The 22,022-nt window shown below is 43.4% G+C and overlaps 2 protein-coding genes across 3 annotated transcripts in view; both read left to right on the top strand.

The window, feature by feature from the left end:
• Nucleotides 1-83: 83 nt before the first annotated feature.
• Nucleotides 84-6,005, top strand: dele1 (DAP3 binding cell death enhancer 1). Its single transcript, XM_026193103.2, has 12 exons — nt 84-285; nt 847-964; nt 1,649-1,751; nt 2,369-2,513; nt 2,681-2,866; nt 2,988-3,070; nt 3,193-3,286; nt 3,446-3,588; nt 3,734-3,892; nt 4,465-4,557; nt 4,875-5,028; nt 5,145-6,005. The coding sequence occupies exons 1-12, from the start codon at nt 255-257 to the stop codon at nt 5,378-5,380; spliced, it is 1,545 nt and encodes a 514-aa protein (XP_026048888.2). The 5' UTR covers nt 84-254; the 3' UTR covers nt 5,381-6,005.
• Nucleotides 6,006-6,353: 348 nt separating this feature from the next.
• The window catches only part of apbb2a (amyloid beta (A4) precursor protein-binding, family B, member 2a), a 46,250-nt gene continuing 30,581 nt past the window's right edge, over nt 6,354-22,022 (top strand). The window contains exons 1-8 of one of the 2 annotated variants that reach the window (XM_080288396.1): nt 6,354-6,583; nt 9,453-10,738; nt 11,322-11,518; nt 12,136-12,288; nt 12,401-12,486; nt 12,629-12,689; nt 14,199-14,345; nt 15,691-15,818. In XM_080288396.1, the coding sequence (XP_080144522.1) occupies nt 9,484-10,738; nt 11,322-11,518; nt 12,136-12,288; nt 12,401-12,486; nt 12,629-12,689; nt 14,199-14,345; nt 15,691-15,818 (2,027 nt within the window). In that variant the 5' untranslated portion in view covers nt 6,354-6,583; nt 9,453-9,483. Of the gene's footprint in view, nt 6,584-9,452; nt 10,739-11,318; nt 11,519-12,135; nt 12,289-12,400; nt 12,487-12,628; nt 12,690-14,198; nt 14,346-15,690; nt 15,819-22,022 lie in introns of both variants that reach the window. The other variant, XM_026193066.2, reaches the window with a different exon arrangement.

Raw genomic sequence — 22,022 nt, 5'->3', positions numbered from 1 at the left:
TCTGAAAGTGTGATACCCTCATACACCGCAAGTGGGTGCTGTGAAGATGCAACTGCAAATGCATCGATTGCGTAAACCCCGCCACCCTCCACTTCCGGGTCGGTATTTTTACGGCGTAACTCGTGACAGGTTTTTATTTACCACCAGTGCTGGAAGAAATCCGTTAGCGGTATGGAGCCATACGGACCCCAGATAACTTAAACAGGCCAGTGCGGACATAACCTTTCATTTAAAGGAGCCGTTAGAGACAAACCATGTGGAGGCTCCACGGTTTTGTTGGAAGAGGTGAGAGAAAAGTCGAGAACGCCCCTTTTTCTTCTTCTCTCTTTCTACACTGACGTCAATTATTATCAACATTTCAGAGTTTACCAAGCGTTTATTAACAGAAAACTGAGGTTATTGAAGTTACTAATCTGTTGTACGGAGCTAAAGCTAGGGTTAGCTCCTGTTGCAAAACGTGCTAATCCATTTATTGTCAATGCTATGGAGAGTTCCCATACACCAACACTACCTGTCGTGTGTGCCACACGGCAAGACATCTGGATTCCCGTCTGGATTGCACTGCCCACGTCTTAGTTTGCTTTAATTTTCCAAAATTAGCTCATTATCGGATCTAGATCTTCAGAAAAAGGTTTCAGAAAATTTATTAAAGGCAATGTCAGTTCTTTAGAAATGCGTTGTTGTTATTGTGGTTTCAGTGCATAGCGGTCCAGCTGCGGTGCAAAATCTCTCTCTCAATGCTTATAAACAACTGAAGTAATTAGGCTGTGATAAGTAAGGTACAGAGAATGCTTTGTAGTTCTGAGGAGACTGTCTCCTAATTACATTGTCTAACTTTCTGCTCAGTTCTGCATCGATATCATGGCAACAGCACCCTGCGACTGTCCCAAAACCACCATGTGGAGGACGAGGTCATCAACAGCTCAGCTGTCCTCTCCACGTCTCGACACTCCCCTGACAACAGGTACTCCTCCTCTCCACGCCTCCTTTCTTCTTTTACCTGTTTACTTTACAAGGCGAGCTTTGAGCATCTCCCTTTGATGTCCAAATTTTATTGCCCTCAAAATGCAGGCCGTATCATCAGGTGACGAAAAAGAACCTTTGAAATAGGGTAAAACCTCAGACTCTGCCCTCATTGCTGTCCTTTCCTGTTTCTTTAGCCCCACTTTGAACCTATTTTGCCCTTGCTGCTGCCCTTTCAGCTGGTTGCATCATCCAGAAGCAATTGCTTTGTGTGTGTGTGGGTGTGGGTGTATGAACAATGCAAGTCAAGGGAACAGAAACAAAGCCAATTCATGCAGTGCCTTAATACAGTAGACTGGAAATACAGACATTTGGAAAAGAAAGTTTTCACAGGATTTTGTACAAAAAAACCCTTAACTGCTTCTGTGGCGGGATGTGGTGAGAGAGTTGTGCATAAATACATGCAGTGAGCGGTAGAAGTAGAAGGAGGAAGAAGAGTGGGCCATAATTCCTCCACAAAGATGTGAGAGACTGATAAAGTCCTACAGAAAACAATTCAAGTCACGGCTGCTAAAGGTGGTTGTACTAGCTGTTGAAAGGGTGTACTTATATTTTGACCAGACTGCTGCACAGAATCTTGTGCAAATCTTCTTTTTCTCATTACTCTCTGCTTTGTTTATTGCAGATCTCAGGAAGAGGAGGATGGAGAGAGGAGGAGGAAGCAGAGGACCTTTCAGTCCAAGTATGCTGAGTTTCCGCGTTACACGGCTCTGGATGCTGTGGGATGGGTAAGTCATGTGTTGTTGCATTTAAAATACAAACATGTAACCAAACATATTTCTTAGCATGTCCTGCATCACTTTTTCTGTGTCATTAACTTTATCAGGAATTGCCTTCATGTTCTAATAAGAAAGTTGTCAGGACACATGTGAGGGCTGCTGTTGATTTAATATATTCAGATGGTAACATTCCTGAAGACAAAAGCCACTAAAACGACTGCTAAACATCAACATCATCAACACCGGAGCTGCACAGTTTGCTGCACACACTGCTGAAATCCACAGTATCTGCACTCAGTGTGTTCTGACTCCTTTAGCGCAGCTCAGTGGTTTCACTTTGTAACTGCTTTTTAAGCTACAGCAATGGCAGACATCAGTGGGCCAGCAGGTCAGACCCAGCTGTTTACCCCGGAGGACATTTTGCTCTCATGTTGCTGCAGCAGAACAATAGCTGCACTATGCTTTTATCATAATACGTATGTCCACTGTCTCTGAAATGTTCATGTTTTATACACATGGACTGATTACTCATGAGTTTTAGCTGAAATAGAAACCTCTGTCACACTTGGTTGGCCGTTCCAGGCGAGGGTGCACTACATCAGATGTTCTCATTTGTTTGTCTGCAGGGTGCAGCAGCAGTTCTGTTCATGCAGCTCTGCAGGAGGATCCACTCCCAGTTCTCCTCAAGCACAGAGCCCAGTCCAAGCCCCGGAGCCCTGTCAGCCCCCTCCACTCTACACAACTGTGGCTATCACATCCTACTAGAGATCTGTGAGTTCTTCTGCATTGTTGTAGCTGTGGAGTAGATTTACACGAGGCAGATCCCTTGGCAAAATAGTTTCATACAGTGGACATGTAACCGTTTCCACAAAAAAACCCCACTTCTATCTTTTAACTTGTGTCCTGGCTATTTTGTTGCTTTCGCTCTTTTTACGCAGTATCAAGACATGATGTCCTGCCCAGAGGAAGCAATGTGTTGTGCCTGCAGGGGGTGCTAGAGAGACAGAACCAAGATCAGTCCCCAACTCAGAGCAGTGACAGTGACAGCAGCAGCACACAGGACCAGCTGACTGCCATCTCTGACCACCAGAGGGAACTCCTGATCCAGGATGCACTTATACCAGGTTGGTTCTGTGCTTGTCATAGTTTAAAGATTGCTTAAAAGTATCTTAAAAAAAATACATTTTATTAATTTATATTTTATGAAATAGAAAAATCAACAAGTATTTCCTCCTTGACTTGTAGAGGATGGAATCCTGTCAGCCCCCTGTCCGCTGCAGGATGATGCCAGCCAAGACAAGGCAGAGAAACCCGACACCAGTGATGAGGTGAGTCTTCATCATTTGGTTTGTCAACTTTAAAGAAAGGGTTTTTTTGTACTTTCAAAAAACAGACTTGACCTTTTGTCTTATCTTTATTATTGTGTTTTTATCCTCTTTAATGTTTCCAGGAAATGTTATCTGATGAAGAGAGGCTGGCAGCGGCAGCACTGAACCTCAGACGTGTGGAAGACGTCTGCGTTCCTGTTGTCCTCAACATAATTGGTCATTATTTATCAGCGCACTTAAAAAAAACAACATATATATCAGATAAACTTAACACATACTGCTGTTGGAGTCAAATGAAATGGCCTTTGCACGGTTATTTTTTTTCCTCCTGTATGTTCCCTTATTTCCTGTTCTATATCTCCTTGTGTACAACAGGTCTAGAAAATGCCAAGAGGGAAAACCACCAGGAAGCTTTCACCTGTTTTCTCGCTGCAGCTCAGCAGGGCTACAGCAAAGCCCAGTTTAATGTGGCGGTGTGCTATGAGAAAGGTAGAGGAGTGAGCAAGAACAAGGAGAAGGTGAGACCCCGGCCATCACTCTTGTAGCAAACAGTTTTGCTTTTGTGGACCATGTAAATGTATAAAATTAAGCATGAATTGTTTACTTCTGATATTTAATTTCCTAATTGCATTATTGTAATATCTCCTGTGATTTCTCTTTAAGGCTCTGCACTATTATAGGCAGGCAGCAGCGAGTGGCCACAGACAAGCTCAGTACCGCTGTGCAAAGCTGCTCCTGACCAGCAGAGGGCACCAGAGTCCAGAGGAGCTGAGCACAGCCATCGACCTTCTGGAACAAGCTGCTGCAGCTGGGCTGACCAAGGTAGAAGTCATGATCAGTTTCTCCCAGAGAACCATTGCAACTCTAGTACATTTATATATTATATTGTGTAATTTGAAAGAAAAAACAAACAAACTTGAAAACATTTTCAATACAGAAGAATTCAGCATGTTGCATTTGCAAGTACCCACTTACATTTGAAAAATGTAGAAATCAAATAGCTGATAATGTAAATACAATTTTTCATTCATATTTTTTTCCCTGGAACAAAACTTCTCTGAGAAAGTAAAGCATTTGTTAACATGCTGATATTGATACCTCTGCAGGCTCTCTCCACCTCTGTTATCTGAGCACTGAGAGATAATATTCATTTTTTTCTTACATTGCAAGATTTTTGCCTTTTAAAATTAAATAAGCTGAAAGCATCAAACAACTGGCTCAAACTCCACCTGGAGTCTTTTTTTCCTTCTATCTTTAAGCATCTCTTAATTGTTATTCAAGCACATTTACTGCTATCAGCATGTATCAGGGGTTTTTTTGGTTTTGTTTTTGTTTTTTGCTGATGTTGGCGCTTCCTTATTGAATTAAATCAACTTTCCATTTCTCCTCTTCAGGCTCAGCTCAGCCTGGCCTCCATCTACGCCCAGGATACAGTGAAATATGGTTGTAAGTCCATCCAGAACCTGGAGATGGCAGCAGAGAGTGGCGTGAGTGCTTCCTTTAGATGTTTCTAGACTTTAATCAATGCTTTATCTCAGAGATCGCCTCCCTTTTTAGAGTCGATCATGCTGGAGGTTGTCGGGATATCTGATAGGAAAAGATTATTCCAACAGTCTCCTGGTTTTTGATAATTAAAAAAATCTGCAGTTACAGATGTTTTGCAACTTTCTGGTGTAGTTGTGTTAAAGATTATAATCAGTTACTGTTTTTACAATTCGTTTAGGGCTGGTTTTGCTGACTGTACATTTAAAGTTTGCCCTGGAAGGTTTACCTACTTGAATTGCATGTTTCCTTTTGTTCTCAGGATGACACTGCTCAGCTCTTCTTGGGAAATTGCTATGAGAGCGGCTTTGTTGTGCAACAGAACTTGAGGACAGCTATTCAATTTTACAAACAAGCCGCTCGAGCGGGGAACAAGCAAGCTGAGAGATTACTGAGGCCTCCTAATGAAACCTATAGTAAGGATGCAAAAAATGTGCATTAATGTTAGTCACTGCATTGTTGTAGTACAGTTTCAGTGAGCCAAACAACAGTGATAATACTTTTATTTTTATTTTTCTGTCTCCATCTGTAGCAAAAGAATCAGTGTTGCGGTCCATCCATTCAGCTCCATGCTTCTCAAAGACATTTTCTCCTCTGTCAAGCTGTGTCACTCCCTCCACAAGTCAACCCACCGCCCTCCCTCTCCTGCCTCACTCCTGGAGCACCGGGAGCCTCAGCGGGCTCCCATCTTTGTCCTCCGTACCCCTCCATCTCCATTCTCCGAGCACTGAGAGAAGAAGCTGCCAGTGGACTGTAGGAATAGGATAAATACCGAGAGCCAGCCGCATTACAGATTGAGGAATGTATTTCAAAGTATGAATGAGTTTTCAGAAACCTGGGAAAGGTCAAAGTGTGTTCGGTGTGTGAGGTCTGAATCGGAGCGAATTGCTTTTATACTCAAAAAAGAAACAAGTTTTATTTAGTTTTTAAAAGATGTGAGTTATTTTTTTATGTCAGAAAGAGCTGTGGAGCAAAAGGTCTTGGAATCAGAGAAGAAGCCATCTGTCATTTGTTTTTGTACACTACAGTTTTGTTTCTTACAATCTTCTCTCTGCTAAGTTCTCCAGAAATGTGCCTTTTGGGTGGATCAGGTGGTTACTTATTTCCCTCCTTGCTAATAAGGATTTAATCATGAGGTATCTGATATCTTCTGTCTACTGCAGAGAATAATGCCAACTTTAAACCTCTGAAACTGAGGAAGTGCTTCACATGAATGTTATATTTTAACCTTAAATAATATAATTATGTCTTTAGGTTAAACGGTTCAGTGTGGCTTGCCGTTGTAAAAGAAAGACTGCATGCTTGTGATAAACCAACCAAAGGGAAAATTAATGCACTGTGAGGAGGATGTTGTGTTGTCAAATGCGCACATTAAAAAAAAAAAGATCCTAAAGGCTCCCTGGCTTCTTTTATCGTTATTTTAATACTCATCATAAAACTGGCTTCAAATTGTAGTTTTTCTGTGTTCGGTGTTGCAAAACAACGTTGTCAGATTTGGAAATGGCTTTTCTGTTGTTGTTGTTTTTATCACAGTCAGGTGTGCTCGAGCACCAGAAGCCATGCATTTTTCCTCAGACTTGTGTATGACGTAAGAGTCGGATGATGTGTGATTCCATTACCTGAGTCGCAAAATAACACCGGTATATTGATTGCGATTGCGTCTCCTTCCGTGCACCCGAGCGTCCTGCGTTCTCGGCTCCGATTGGTCGGCTGGCTGAAGAGCTCCACAGCGCCACGCCACTCCGGGATCCTCTGGCGCAGAGAGAAAGCGCAGCTTGGCCGCCTGCGAGCAAGGAGCCGGGCTGGGAGGGTTTATGATGTGATGTGATATGATAATACGGGCGGCCGGCTGCTGTTACGGGCGGACTCGGCAGTTAAAAAGCGGCCGCTGACTTCAGCCCTGCTCACTACTGTGTTTGCGTGTCGTCGGAGGAAAGGCAAGCGCAGAAGCCCCGGAGGCTGACCGAAGCGGTGAGTGGATGTAAATAGATGCTCTCGATGGGATGCGCTCCCCTCCCAGTGCGGCGGCGGCGGTGGTGCTGGTGGTGGTGATGGGGCTAGAGAGAGAGGAGGGGAGGCTGGATGCTAAAGATTCACTGCGTCTGTTCACATATTAACAGATTATCTTCCGCAATAATGGCATTTACGGCGATCCATCCGCGTATTTCTCTAGATTTAAAGATGGGGTGCTTCCGATTTGTCAGTGAGGGGAGTTTATTAAGGAGGCAGCAAGAAGCGGGGAGCTAGAATACTCCACCCATGACATCATCGACTTTTTCAAGTTCATTTCCCCTCCTGCTTGAGCTTTCATCTGTTGCACTTGCTTCTGCGCTGAGGAAAGGAGGGCCCACCATAACAAGTTGGTTTCCCAACATATCTATACATGTATATACATATATATAGATTTAGAAATTATGTGTTAATGTCTAAAGCTATAACACACAGGAAACCGATCTTTTCCTTTTTTGATGACCTTTAGGTGAAAACACTTTTATGCAACAAATGAGCAAATAAGAGTCATAATCTAACACTTACCTCCAAAACTAGTACTAGTATGCTTTTCCTGTCAGTACCTTTTAAAAAAAATTTTAGCAGTCTCCTTTGTCATCCATGTAAATCTGCTCATTTCCTCACTAACTTTGGTGTCACGTTCACATTTTGCATCATCACAACAGACAATGCAGCGCCCGGCAAGTATCAACAGCATGAACAACTAGACTGAGACCCAACTGTTTAATAAGGATCCACGTTGTGCATCTCATGAATGACCTCTGCTGTTACACAGCACAACAGATTTATTGAGGACAACAGTTTCACTACCTCCGTGTGTTAACTGTGCCCTCACTGTCCAGCAAACTGCTGTGTCATCCTCCCCGCTTTATCCCTCTTATAACCATCCTTTCTCCTCCGCACACTTCACATATTCTCCTTGCTCCACTTTTATTTAAGCAGCAGAGACCTGCCTGTGCTGTTGTAGAGGAAGAGGAGAAGGAAAAGAAAAGGCCGTAATCTCTGTTTAAGATGATCCAGTTTGTCTGCGGCTCATACCCGACACAAATATGGGTGAAAGGGATGATTTGGAGTTGTGTTGATTCAATCAGTGTATTTGTTAGGATTTTTATATTCAGTAGGTTGCAGCATATTTTGTTTCCATCTAATTTAAGGCTTGTATTGCTCAGATGTCCCATTTTGTGTGTTTTAGTCATATATTAGTGCGTCTGTATGTGAAACTACAGGCAAGAGAATTTAGGACATAGCATTAAAATGTGGCTTTATGGACCTGTAAATGACAGTAGAAAAAGAGCATTGCTTGAGACATGGCATGGCACAGTCTGCACCTGTTGACCTGACTTGATTGTGTTTATGTCTGAGTCATAGGCGTGAAGAGAGAAGTGCAGGTTCAGCACAAACTGGGTTACAGAGGCGACAACAACCACCCAGAGGGAGGAGAGCAGATAGGGGTCCCCGCATGGACAAAAGTGCACTGTCCGGGGAATCTGCTCTCTTTAACTTACCGCCTCCATCTTTTCCCAGGATCTTGTCAAGCTTTGAAATCTGCTGTGTCTGACTTTTCCATGTTTCTAAGTAGAGGTGCCAGTGATGACTCCAGCATTGTTTGAGATGTGTGCATTTGTGAAAAGATGTTTATACATTAAGATTGCGTGTCTGGGCATGTTTTTCCCCGCATCTATTAGTTGTTTACAAGCTTTCTGCAGGGTGGGAGCCTAATTAAATTATCTAAAAAGCCGTGTTACGTGTCACATCTTAAGAGCAAGGTGATTTTCTGCCGCCGCTGTCTTTGTTTCTATCCATCTGTCTGCATTCCGCATCACAAAGCTGATCCACCCAGAGATAAAAGAGACACGGCTAGCTAGTTAGCAGGAGTTGGCTGGCACTTCTCCTCCCCACAGACCAGCTTACCGCTCAGCTCGGGCTTTGAATGTCAGTCCTAGTTGAATAAATTGAGGGTCTGACTCACTCCAGATATCATATAAATGCATTCCAGCTACATGACTTTGATGCAGTGTTTCTTTTTAACACTTCAGAAGTGACACCTTGTGTGTAAAAGGGGTGTGAGGCTGGAAGAAGATCTGCACCATCGTGCATTGATCAAAGCCTCTGAGACTGGTCAAGCCACAGGAAGAGAGATGATCAGTTGTGAGGCTGGGGAAATGTGTCAGCGTGATAATGCTGCACATTGAATGATGTCAGTGAGCAGTTATTCTAAGCAAGTAACGTTAAAAAAACTAAATTATATCATGTTATATGTAAAAGTAATTATTTGGGGAAGCATGCAAGCAGGAGAGTCCAGAGAAACAAGGATTTTAAAAATATAATAACCCAGTGACTAAACAATAGGCAGTTGTAGAGTAAGTGGGCGTAAAAGAATCTTGCAACCACAAAAAAAGCTCTTAAAATAAAGTGAGTGAGCAGTAAGGCTTCAAGGCTGGTTGATATTTATAAATCTTTTATTTTAAAAACATATGTAAAATAAGTGTATCATTAATGTGGTTTTATGTTATGTTTTTGTCAATCCATATATTATTTGACCCAATAAACCTTTTTAAATTAGACTACATAGCTCAAAGTGCCTCATTTGGAAAGACCAAAACATCACCAAGACTTTTTAAGGTAGTATAGTCAGTGAACCCTTTTGGGGTTGAGTCGGGAAGAGCATCCGGTGTTAAAAATCTGCTGCGGCAAACGTGGCAGAAGCCAAAAATAGCTCCTCTTCATGCTTAATCAATACTGGCAAAAATAATAATAATTACATATAAAGCTGTAGGTCAGGTTATAATGTGTTACTTAACCTCTAACAGGCCATCTCCTCTATCATCAGCTCTATCTCTGCAGTGATTTTCCAGTCAGCCATGATGTCAGTAAAAACTCCTCCCCTCTCCCGCTCTGGCTCCTCGCCCTCCACCGTTGGTCTAGCGAATCGCAGCGGGGCCTCTGCCACCCCTCCGACCTCTCTCAGCCTTCGCTCATCATACAATCAGCTGCTTGGACGAGATGTCATTAAAGAGTCCATGGAAACCGGAAGTTCGGCCACCTTGCCGAAGAGCCGCCAGAGGTACGCGATGACCAGCGTGCGCAGCGCCATGGGGATAAGTGACAACTTGGCTTTGCTGTCTAAAAACCAACCTGTAACCAGAGGACGCGGCCTTCCCACCAAGTCCTCCTCCAGCTCCGCCCTTTACTCCTCTTCTTCCTCTTCCTCGCTGTTTAATACAACTAACCCCAAACTGGTGAAGAATGGCGCCAACATGCAGAGACGAGCTGAGAGCCAGCAGCTGGAGCTCAGCAGGGCCAATACAGAGGGCAAAATTGACAACGATCTCATCAATAATCCCACTTCAGACTGGCTAGAATTTGAGAAAGATAACTCGCAGCTTCCGCCCTTTCGAAGAAGGACCAAGAGCTTCTTGGAGTACCATGGAAAGGGCTGGGATCTGGACCTAAACCAGGGAAACAAAGAGGACAAGGGGGAAAAGAAGCAGCAGCCCTCCCCAGAGAAGGAACAGGCTAGTCCTGCGAAAGAAAGGGAGAGTCAGAAGGAGGAGAAGGCCAGCAGCAAGCAAACCTGCCAGGAAGAGAAGGAGGAGGTTGAGCCGGTGGCGGAGGAGGATGAAGAAAATGATGAGCCCACACCGACGGCAAGACAGCCACTGCTACCTGTGGTAGTCGAAGCCCCTCTTTCTTCCACCCCCTCTTCTTCTAGTAACAGCCCAGAGTGGGTTCCAGACAACCACAACCACCTGCAGAACCAAGTTCCAGCCCAGGTCAAAGAGGAGCTCTGCGCCCAGGTTCAGGCTAGCCCACGCAGCCCTGCAAAGCCTCCCCGAAGCACCCAGCCCCGGGTGATCAAGGTGGAGCTACACCCCAACAACGAGAACCAGTTTCTTCAGCAGTACCCACCCTCTTCACCTAAACAGGCCAGAGCTGCAGAGAAGACCACGCCTACCAGGAATCGTGCACCCCCTCCTCAGCCTGAACCAGAAACCGGCCTTCCAAAAGTGGGCTTAAGAATGGATCTCACTCCTGAGACTCCATCAGAAGATGAAGACTCCAGTTGGACCACCCTATCTCAGGAGTCACCCTCTCCACAGACTCCAAAAGAGACAGGTTCAGTATATATATCTGTGTGTGTGTGTGTGTGTGTGTGTGTGTGTGTGTGTGTGTGTGTGTGTGTGTGTGTTTGTCTTGCCATCTGATCGTTCCCTTGAAAAATTTCCATAGCTGTGTCAGCCTTTAATCATGCCTCAATTACACCTTCCTTTCATTCCTCCTCTCTCTCCATTTCTCTACCTCCTACAGACTGTCTGATCTGGAAATTTATCAAAGGCATCACATTAAGCAAGCAAGTCACTTACTCCAGTGAAATACTGCTGGAACCTTTAAGCCCCCTGTAAACCCCATGTGGTGCAGAGATGATTAGGATGGGCATAATGACAGGATAGTGCAGATAGCAGTTTGCGAAGATGGAAGAGAATTCAGGAAGAAGAGAAGAGGAGGGCTGGCTGTAGTAAAATATTATTGTAGAGTATAAAGCACAAGTTCAGGGACAGGCTGACCACATCTATCTTGTGTTATATATGTGTTTTTATCTTGTTGTTTTTTTGTTTGCTTTATTTTTGCAGAGCCCATCTGTGTGTAATACTATCTGAATGATAGTATGTGTTTATTTGTCACTGTCATCCTGCAGCAGATGTATGGGTTGAAGGGGAGCTGCCCCCAGGCTGGCGGGAGATCTCAGACTCATCAGAGGTCTATTTTTGGCACGTGCCCACCGGCACTACGCAGTACGACCGACCTGTTGCCTCAAGCAAACACACCGTTTCTAGCAATGATGCTGAGAATGACCCACAACAGGTCACACAGGACTCCCTTAAGCCACCCAATGAGGTGAGACGACCCAGAGAACTAAATAGACTTCAAGATTAAAAGCACGTTTAAAAGTATAATGAGATCTTTTATGTATAAGATCTTAACAGCATTATGTATCTTAACGCTCTCAGTCAGGATTTAATTCTGCTGAATTTTAACCGCAGCAAACAGATGTAGATGCAGATGTTTAAATATAATGTATTAATGCAGATACTTTTAAAAAGTTCCCTGCGTTTTCTTTGAGAGAAATTTATGTTTAGATGTTCACTATATGGGATTTTCGTCCTTTGGAGATGTCAACCCTACACTTTTTACACTACATAACTACAAGCAGATGCTGATGAACAGTAAGATGTGGTTGAAAGGTCTGAAAAAGCTTCAATTTACAAATTTATTTTAAAAAAATGTTGCTTTTTCGAACAAGTCCATGTAGTGGCTTGTAAAAAAAACCCAACACAAATTAAAAGACAGGCTTTACCATCTTCTGTGTTGTGTTTAGAAAGAATCCTCCATATATGAAAGCTGCTGCTGATCAATGATGTACCTTCCATCATCAGTCTGTTTGTGCAGCTCTGTGTCTCTCACCCTGGATCCCTTACGGTCTCTCTGTCATCACCCATCTGTCTCTCCCACAGCGCCCCAGCAGCCTGATATCCGACAGCTCCGTGGAGCCGGTACCCTCGCCCTCTGGATCCTCCCCCTCCCCTTCCTCCTCCTCCTCCACCCCTTTCAATGACATCACCTCTTCTGTACAAAGTCTCAACACCACCACCACCTGCACAGCCACCGTAAGTCACAATTATTGAAACTGTCTCTTTTTTTATTTGAGAAGAAGTCGGTTGTTTAAAAATACAAAGATTTATTTCCTTTCTGAATATCTGTTTTTTTTTCATGCTCCAGGATCTAAAGGACTATCCAGTCTATCCTGATCCCAGTCTTAAGGCATTTGAAGGAGCTACTCTTCGCTATGCTTCACTCAAGCTCAAGTAATAGTCACAGACATACTCACACTTAGTGCTACAGACTTTCTTCTTGTGTGGCAAGGACTCAGTCATGATATTTTGCATGTATTCACGTGTAAAATGTGATTTTAATGTGGCTGTTTTAATCCCTGATGTTTCTCTGCAGCCCTCCTGCCCAGCTAGAGACAGTGGACCTTAACAGCACATTCTCTGATCCGGAGGCAATGGTAAGTTCAAAACAACAACATATAATAACACAGGCTTTATAATGGCATCTGAAATAACTATAATATGCTGGGATTTTTTCTAAATAAAAATGCTCACTGAATAGAGAGCGTTCTTTATAGTTTGATTATTTGTTTTCTTGTGGTTTACTATAGCCAGCAGGGGCGAAGTTACAGGCATTTACAATACAGTTAAAGGCCCCAAAACAAGTAATGTCATTTGTGAGGAGGCTTATGAATAGCTTACATTTGTGTGTGTGTGTGCGTGTGTGTGTGTGTGTGTGCATGTGTGTGGTTTTATTTACACTTTAAAAACTTGAACCTTTCAAAAAAAGAAAATACTGCTAATGAGAGGAAGTCACCAGGCAGTGCATGCAATGATGTAATGCACCTGCTCCTTGCTCTCTCTTTCTGATTGCTGCAGTGCCACGCAGTGGTCACTTCATGAACTGACACATGGTGAACGCATTCACAGCAAAAGTATTTTTAGCTGCCCCCCTGTGGACGAATCTCACGTACACATGCTTAAGCATAGAGATGCTGTGATGCCTGAATATAAGAGCAGTCTAATGGAAGGGGATGCTACTTAACATATAACAATAGAGATAAAGAACAACAGAAAGAGCAGTCTTTTGAGTGGAAGTTGTTGGCTCAGATGGAACAAAATTGAGTATATTACAGCAAAATTATTTATATTTATATATCCCCCACCCCATTTATATAGCTCTGAGGGAATTGTGGGGATTAAGATATGGACTTAGAAAGTGTGAAAGTTTATTGAGGAAGAAACCCAAAGGGAATTTTATGGCCAGTGGAAAAAAGATTGTGCGTGTGGGTGTGTGTGACAGCTTAAGAGATGCCTCCTCTCCTCAGCAGAAAAGAAACCTCCTTGATATGTTAGTGAGTGAGGAAGAGAAGAGAGGATGGTGATAGCTGCTGACCTGAGGCAATCAAAATTGCCCCCCCCCCCCCCCCCCCCGGATACACACACACACAGACACACACACACAGTCTTTCATAGTTTATGTGTTGTCTTTCACGTCAGGCAGCTCTCAGTTACTGCTGAGTTGTTCCTGCACACTACACTCTCTCACTGTAAGCATTATTAAATTACAGCTGAAACTTCTGTGTGTGTGTCTCATATTCATGCGCTGTGTGGATTTGTGTACCTTGGTTAAAATTTAAATAAATGATAACAGTAATCATTGAAGTGTTTTGTGCACCTTTGTTTGTACTTATAATAAGATTATAACCATCATGTTACATCCTGAGATCTTTAATCATGGTAGCATTCAACAACAAGAAACACGAGCACTTACACAGGTTTTAAATAAACAACCAGAGTGCTTAAACCTATTTTAAAATGATCACCAAACATATCCAGTAAACTTGATCATGACAGTCTGTGGAGTGACATCCTGGACCTCACTCGTGTGCTGTAGTTGTGCACACACGTACACATATTTGTTGTGCTGATTATTAGCGATATCACAGAGTCTGTGTCTCTTCCAGTCATTTCCAGTGAGATCTCTGGGCTGGGTGGAGATGGCCGAGCAGGATTTGTGTGAAGGGAGGAGCAGCGTGGCTGTCCACCACTGTATCAGACAGCTGTCCTACTGCAGGAGGGACATACGAGACTCGGCCGGTGTCTGGGGAGAGGTCAGTCCAAAAGAGATCAGCTCAACATACAGTATTTACACTGTTTACATGTTTATGAGTCAGTATTGCTGCGTGTCAGTGGAGAACCAGCGTTACTGCCGGCTGCTTTGTACATTGATGTCCATCAATTTATAATTTTGTGCTATTAGACATTTGTTTGAAATGATGTCACAAATAGTGCATAAATTAAATTACAGTGATGTGTGTGTGTGATGTGAAATCATAATAGTTCCTTGAGTCCAACTGAAAATGCCTCGCAGGCACACATTGTAGGAAGAAGGTTTATGAGTGCACAACCTCTGATGTATATGTGAAGTCAGTGAACTGTTGTTTCTGGCTATTAGTGATGTGTCGGTCGCGAACGAAATAGCTCTTAGAGCCGGATCTTTGACGTGAACGACGCGAGCCGGCTTCTTATCGCGAGCCGTTTTTTTTTTTTTCCTTTCTCTCACCCTCTCTCTCGCACTTTTTTTCTGCTTCACTCCCCATGCGAGCCTTGTGCTTTGCGCTGGGAAGAGGGGGAGGGGCGGTAGTTTCACTCGCAGTAGCACAGAAACAGAGCAGGAGGGAAAGAGAGAAAGAGAGCCAGGGACAACAGCATCACATTAGAAAGGTATAATAATCATCCACAACTATTTTCAGTTGCAGACGATAAAGGATTCAGAAAGTTTATTCATGCAAGTCCATATGACAGAGAATATGCATCTTCTTTTTGTTTTCATATTTTAATTTATATTTAATTGTGTTGTGGTTTGCAGTGTTTTGTGTTGTTTCACTTTAAATTTGTTTAAAAGGAAAAAGCTGAAAATTTAAATAGTTAAAAGTTGAAATGTGAACAGTTGGTTTTTGTATTCAAAACAGTTACGAACTCTGAAGCACGTGGTGTGTGGTAGTAGTTAATTATTTTAATAGATATGAGTGCTTGTGTATAAATACACAAACAATACACATATGCTTTCAATTGTGTAATTTAAGTGATCTAGGTAGCTCTGATTTGGAAGTTCAGTTAAAGCTAGAAATGTGTTTTGGAGTTTGTATGTGTTTTGTCTCTAGGGGCCACCGCATATATTTATATATAAACATATATAAATAAAACCACTTTTTTTTACATTAGTAATTCCTTTTGTGCATAATTTTATATTATTGTTATTAATAAATTAATTAAAGCAACATAACAACCTGAAGAGCCGGTTCGGAGCCGAAGGAGCCGGCTCTATAGTTTTCAAAGTACTGTCAAGTTGTTTTTTTAAATCATGTTGCAACAAATTATATAACTTACCTCACAAAAACCTCTGGCTGGCTTGTGGATGACAGCACTGATGTATCCTTGGTTGCTATCTTGCAGGGCAAAGGGATGCTTTTAGTGCTTCAGGATCGCATGTTAACTCTTGTTGACCCTGATGATCGCAGCTTGCTCCACTCTCAGCCAATCAGCAGCATCCGTGTCTGGGGTGTTGGCAGAGACCATGACAGGTAGGGAGGACATTACAGAAATCTTTACTAAAACCATGCTGTTCTGTTTTTATAACTCTTCCGTTGTGGAGGCGATATTTTGATGACCTTCCCTGATGAATTTCAATAAACATGTGGTTTAACAACCATTAAAATAGTTTTAAGGTTTTCCAAAGGGTAACTGGAAGGGCCACCCTCATTCACTTCTGACACAAACCTAGTAATCTTGTTGTATAAGCAGCCCTGAAATATGACAGAAACTGTTCAGTTAAAAAAGAGTTTCAAGGGTTACTCCTAATAGACATGAGTAAAGAGTTAATGACTGCCATTCTTAGTGAAACAGACAAGAACCCACACAAACATGTTGAGCAGATAATCCTTCTGTATATGTGCAAACACAGTTTTATACGGGAACCTTTTAAACTGCATGTGTGTAAAACACTCAGGAGTTTTAACTAATCATCAGAGAACAGCATCAGCCTTGTTATTATTCAGTCTGTATTTTCACAGACTGTGCTAAAACTCCACAATTATTCCTAATGCTTCACTTCCACACTGAGGACCTATGGGGCCTTTAGTCATTTGGCAATATCTCATAGTCTTGGTTTTCACTTCTCACCATTGAGCTGACAGTGTGCTGAGGGCAGCGTAGCTGCTAATGAGGGGAGCTGGCCAAGCCCTCATTGATATGAGCCGCTCTGGGTTTCCATTAACCTGCATATTAACCTATACACTCGTGTGGAAACGTTAGCGCTGATGCATGGCATGCATGGATTTCATATGTATGAGACACCTATGTGCATTTGGAAGCTTAGCACAGACAGAGCAAAAGTCTTGTGAACACAAAATGCTAAAAATCTAAGCACTTTAAAACGTTTTTTTTTTTTTTTGAGGATTTACTTTAAAGATGTGTCAAATGAAATCAAACGAGAAGATGGGCTGGAGGTTTCAGTCCAAGAAACGGTCGGGTCCTGACATGTGTAATCAGCTGTTAAAGAATCGGGTGAAAATGGAGTTTAAAATAGAGTCTGTGTAAAAGGCTCACTCGCACTCAGCCATGCTTGTTACCCCCTCTCCTTCTTCCTGCCTCAGTGTCTCTCTGTCTATCTTATTTCCGTCTTTCTCTTTTAAGTACTGCTATAGTCTCTTTCTCGCTCTCTCTCTTTCTCTCTCAGAGCATCCCTCTCATCCTCCCACTCTTCTCCATCCCTCCTGTCTTCCTCCTTTTTGACTTCCCCCAACAACAACACTACAGCAACATTAGCTGTATGTGTGCGAGTGAGATAAAGAGAGTGAAATAAAGAAAGAAAGTCCCTCCACCCTCTTCCATCTCTGAGGATTGAGGAACTTTCAGTGGCTGTCTCTCTCAGCGGTAATGGATAAAGCGTGTAGTGGAAAGAGGAGGGGAGGGTCATCTCAGGATAGCTCTCCCTCTTATCCTTTATTCCCTCACTGCATCTCTTTCTCTCACTTATAACATTACAGCTTCCCCCACCACCACCACCCCACCCCCACCCCCACCTCACCCAGCAGCTCTTTAAAATCTGCAGGGTGCAGTCTTGCATTCCTCTGCTTGGTTTTACGCTCATGACTTTTGGATGTACCACAATCAGAATGAAAAAGTCAGAAACACTCTTGCTCTCATACGTCACAAAAAGGAAAACATTTACATTCACTCTATTAGATACATGTTCATACATAAGTAACTAAAACAATATTTTCTTCAATGCTTTCGATATCCATTTAAGAAGTAAAGTGCTTAGCATGTGGTCCAGGGGACAGGATGAATCCACTGGGATTTTTTGTGAAGCCGCTTTCATGGTGATAAGTTGTTTGGGACTGATGTGAAAAACTGGATAGCTTGGCCTTCAAACCAGCACAGGGTGTTAAAGCTTTTCCATGTATGCAGCAAATTGTTTTACAGCAACCTGCATTGCAGTTTGTGCGTGTGCAATTGTATCTGAGATTATTTTGCCACAGGTTGGAATTTTTGCTCTGTTAGTCCTGCCACTAGAGTGCACTGTAATCAAAGCCTGCTCATGGAGAGAAGCTTGCAGCTGAATCCTCAAAAGTATATGTGAGCACCCCTGCTCCTGTGGACTGAGATGATCATTTTCTCCCGGGTTGATTATTTTAAACAGTGCCTGTTAAACAGCATTAGTAGAAAAATGAAAAACTTGGTTGTTTGTTTTACAGCTGTGATTTTTATTTATTCTTGTAGGAGTGTGCTTTTTCTGTCACTACTGAGTGATTAATATTTTTGCATTTGTTAATTTGCTCAGTTATTTTGTGACAGTCTTGGAGTGATACTGTGATCCTGTGAAGCGTTGGCGAGATGTTGCTGACGTCAGCTTCTTCGTGTCATGCGTTGCTTGGTTATTCTTCTTATTTTTAATGTTATGTGCTCTATCTAAAAAAAAAATGACTGACCCACACAAAACCCTAACATTAACCACATCTAATCCCTTTGTGGTTAAACTGGAGCCAGGTCTGTATAGAAGCAACTCCTGCAGGGAGGTTTGAAAAGTCTCCATAGAGCTGAGATTGTAATAGCAAAAACTTTAGGAATAGCCAGGTTTTGGTAGTCCACTATATGTTTTGTATGATTGGCAGCTCAGTGTGCTGCCTAGGTGGTTGACTTACTTGCCTGCACACTGTGTGTGTATAAAGTCAGACTGGTAATATTGTTAACTGACTGAAGCTGGTAGGCGGTGAAAGACATGCAGAAGAGAAATGTCTTTCTTAATTATGTTTAAAAGGCCATAAATTGACAGGGAAAGAGGAGGAGGCAGAGGTGAAAGATAAAGGCTGTTTCTGAAAGCAAGCATAGAAGATAGCTCGCACTTTGCTCTCTCTCCATCAGCTGTCTCTTTCTTTAACCATCTATCTGTGGAATATTCCCAGTCTTGTCCCGAATGTTCGCTCTCTCGCTCTCCTTCAGCTTGATTCAATATGAATGAGTCCCCCCGTCTCGTAAGCAGGGCGGGACGATGGTAGAGGAGAGGTTAGCGCTTCGATGAAGTCATGAGGCTATATCTGGAGCACTCAGCAAGTCTGACCGCGTGCACGCCCAAATTGCGCGTGCACGCTGTTCACATTTATGTGTATGCATGCGGACTTGAACTGATGAAGTCATAGGTCTAAATCCGGAGCGCTCTGTTTGTGTGTGATGGTGAATGAGTGGGTGTGCATGTGTTTTCCCCCACTTTTCCCATCCCATCTTTCTGTCTGTGCTATTTCCACTCTTTGTCTCCAGCGCTCTTTCTGCCTCCCTCCTGTGCCATTGGCTGCACAGCTTTGCCTCTTCTTCTTCTTCTTCTTCTTCTTTCTGACTCTCTTTCTTTGTCCTGCCACTGCACTTTAGTGGGGTTGAAGCCCCCTCTTTTTTCCCAGTTTCACTCAGACAAGAGAAGGAGAGACAAAGATAGGACGAAGGCGAGAAGATACTCAAGACAAACAGTGAGAGAACGGGGAATAAAGCGCGGCACTGCTTTTGAGAGAGTGTGTCGGGAATGATCAGCGTGATGGAAAGCCAATAAGAAAGGGAGAGAGGCATGCTTCCCTGCTTGCACTTTACACAGCAGGACCTCGCAGGACACTCTCCGGACCAGGCAAGCAAAGCGAGGGAAGCCGGCTGTAGGGGAAGATAGAGAGAGAAAAGGTGTAGCGGAAAAAAGTGGAGGAGGAGTGGGAGAAGGAAGGGGGAGGGGAAGAAAAGAGGGAGAGGAGAAGGGGGAAGAAGCCCCAGAGGATTAAAAAAAAGGATAAGAAGAAAAAGAGAGGAAGCAGACAGGAAGAGATTTACCCTGGGGTACTGCTGCGAAGGGGCTGTAGCAATGTCACCGCGGCGAAGGAGCTAACGAGGCAGAGAAGTAGTTGTCGGTAACGGGTCGAGGATGCCTGCTTGTGTGAGTACTCTGATCTGTAGTTCATTCAGTCCTCTATTCCCCATCTATCTATCCATCCATCCATCCATCCATCCATCCATCCATCCATCCATCCATCCATCCATCCATCCATCCATCCACAAAGCCATCTATACACTTACAGTGACCCATTACCACCTCTCTTTCCACCTTACTATCACCCTCTCTAGCCTTTCTGATGATTTCTAACTGCTCCGTTTGTTTAAAGGACACAGCACACGTCCCTTGGCCCTACTTTTTCTAATTAGCTTTCCCTTGATTTTTTCACTCATTTACGTCTCAGCTTCCTGCTGTGTGTTTGACTTCAAGCTGTGTACCTTGTCCCTCTGACTCTCTCTCTCTCTCTGGCTTGCCAGCAGGTGTAGGGATGCAGGCTGTTGGCAGCAGGTTTGCAGCCAGAGTCACTGAGACAAGAGCAAGACATTCATTCAGGGAGTCAGATGAGAAAGAAAAGGCATAAGAGCAAAAGAGAAAAGAAAAAGATGAAGTAGGCAAAGGAGGGATGAGAAAGACAGGATTAACGGGTTTGGATATGCTGCAGGGATTTTTTAAAGTGTCTGTCATGGCTGTTTGGAGCTGTTTGATATGTGTGTGTATGGGTGTGTAGGCTTGTGTGTGTGTATTCTGCAGACATATACATCATGAGCTTAAACCTTAATTAGTTTAAATACCTAGGTGTGTGTGTGTGTGTGTGTGTGTGTGTGTGTGTGTGTGTGTGTGTGTGTGTGTGTGTGTGTACATAGCAGAAGCTACTATATGCATACAGGGAATTTCCCTTTCTCTCTCCTAGCAGAGGATGAGGAGGAGAAAGCGGGAAGAGGGATGAGCAGGGAAGCACTAAGCGTAGAACAAAAAGCCACAGAGAAATGATTTATGGCATCAGGGAGGCCCTGTCTTCTTGTTTTCGTGTCTTTGGCATGTGACACTTGTTAGGATTGAGACAACGCCGTTGAAAACCCAATAATGTACGTTTTTAATAGTATCTTTGCGCCAGCCTGCTGTCTATGTCCCTTTTTCTACTATTTAAATGAACTAATGTTACCTGTTTTCACTAATGGCTCAACGGCAGATGCTCGAGTTCACACCCACACACACAAGCAGAAACATATCATACCAACACACTCCAACAAATGCACACTGATTCCACATTTCATTCATATTCATTAGTGGGGAGCAGTGAGACCCTGCTCGCCTATTCCCTCCAGCGCTCGCTTATTTCCCCCCACTGCTTGACCTTCTATGGACAGGCATGGCATAGAGAAGAGAAGAGAGCCCGTGTATCATAAATGTTTTAATGCTGAACACACTCTTGCGTTCTCCTCCATTTATGTCAGTGAAATGAGTTTGCATGTGCGTGTTTGACTTTTCATATCTGCTCTTCGAGCTGTTTCAGTCATGATGCCCCAGTGTAACCACAGCCTGTTTGCTGATGTCAAGGCCTTTGTGGCTTTAATTAACATGCAAGACCCCACTGATGGCCCACAGGGACAGAGCCCGAACACCTAGACCCACTCGATAGACGCCAGAGTGATTGATGACCTTTCCTCCCCAGTCCTGCACCGATTTGAGCCCTATGCCTACGTCTTTCTTTCCCAGCAAGTCATCGCTCCTCTGCGTCAGCTCCTTCCATTTACCCACAATCCATCACTCCCACTTCTCCGCACACATACACGCAGCCCTTGTCAGGATGTGTCCACCCAGCAACCCAGAAACCCTCATTCTCCAAAGGGTCATTATGATGTTGTGTCCCCTCATCTCTCTCCAACCCACAGTCCAATGTCTCACACACACACACAGACACACACATGCATTCACACAGACAGAGAATTACAAACAATAAGCTTTGCAAAAAAAGCTTCCTTCTTTCTCTCTCAGTTTGCTTTTTCACTCTCTGTCTTACATTAGCATTGTTAGGCACACCTGCTGTAATCCTTGTCTTCCTGACAGATTACTCCTCCCGTTCCCCCTATAGATTCCCTCCCTGGCCCCGCCAGCCAATAAATCTCCTCACAGATAAAACTCTCCCTGGTCCTAGCCATGGTGGGCACAGATGTGAGCTGATGTTAGCTGATCATACAAGGCTGAACGCAGCGGGACCCTTGTGCAGTCAGTGTCTGCCTGTAGCTCTTCCATTTATTCAGACTACAGAGACTGTTTAAGCTGAATATATTTGAATACTTTAACACTGTTTTGTTTGAGCTTTTGATTACGTTTTCAGCCGGCCTGCAGCAGACATGTCTACTATGATGACTATATCAGGTGGTAAATTAACCTCCTGTCATTTATTTTCAAAGTTTAC

This window comes from Astatotilapia calliptera, chromosome 2, assembly GCF_964374335.1.
Source record: "Astatotilapia calliptera chromosome 2, fAstCal68.1, whole genome shotgun sequence".
NCBI classification, from domain to species: Eukaryota; Metazoa; Chordata; class Actinopteri; order Cichliformes; family Cichlidae; genus Astatotilapia; species Astatotilapia calliptera.
The sequence above is the reverse complement of the archived record's forward strand: the minus strand, read 5'-3'. Positions and strand labels throughout refer to the sequence as shown.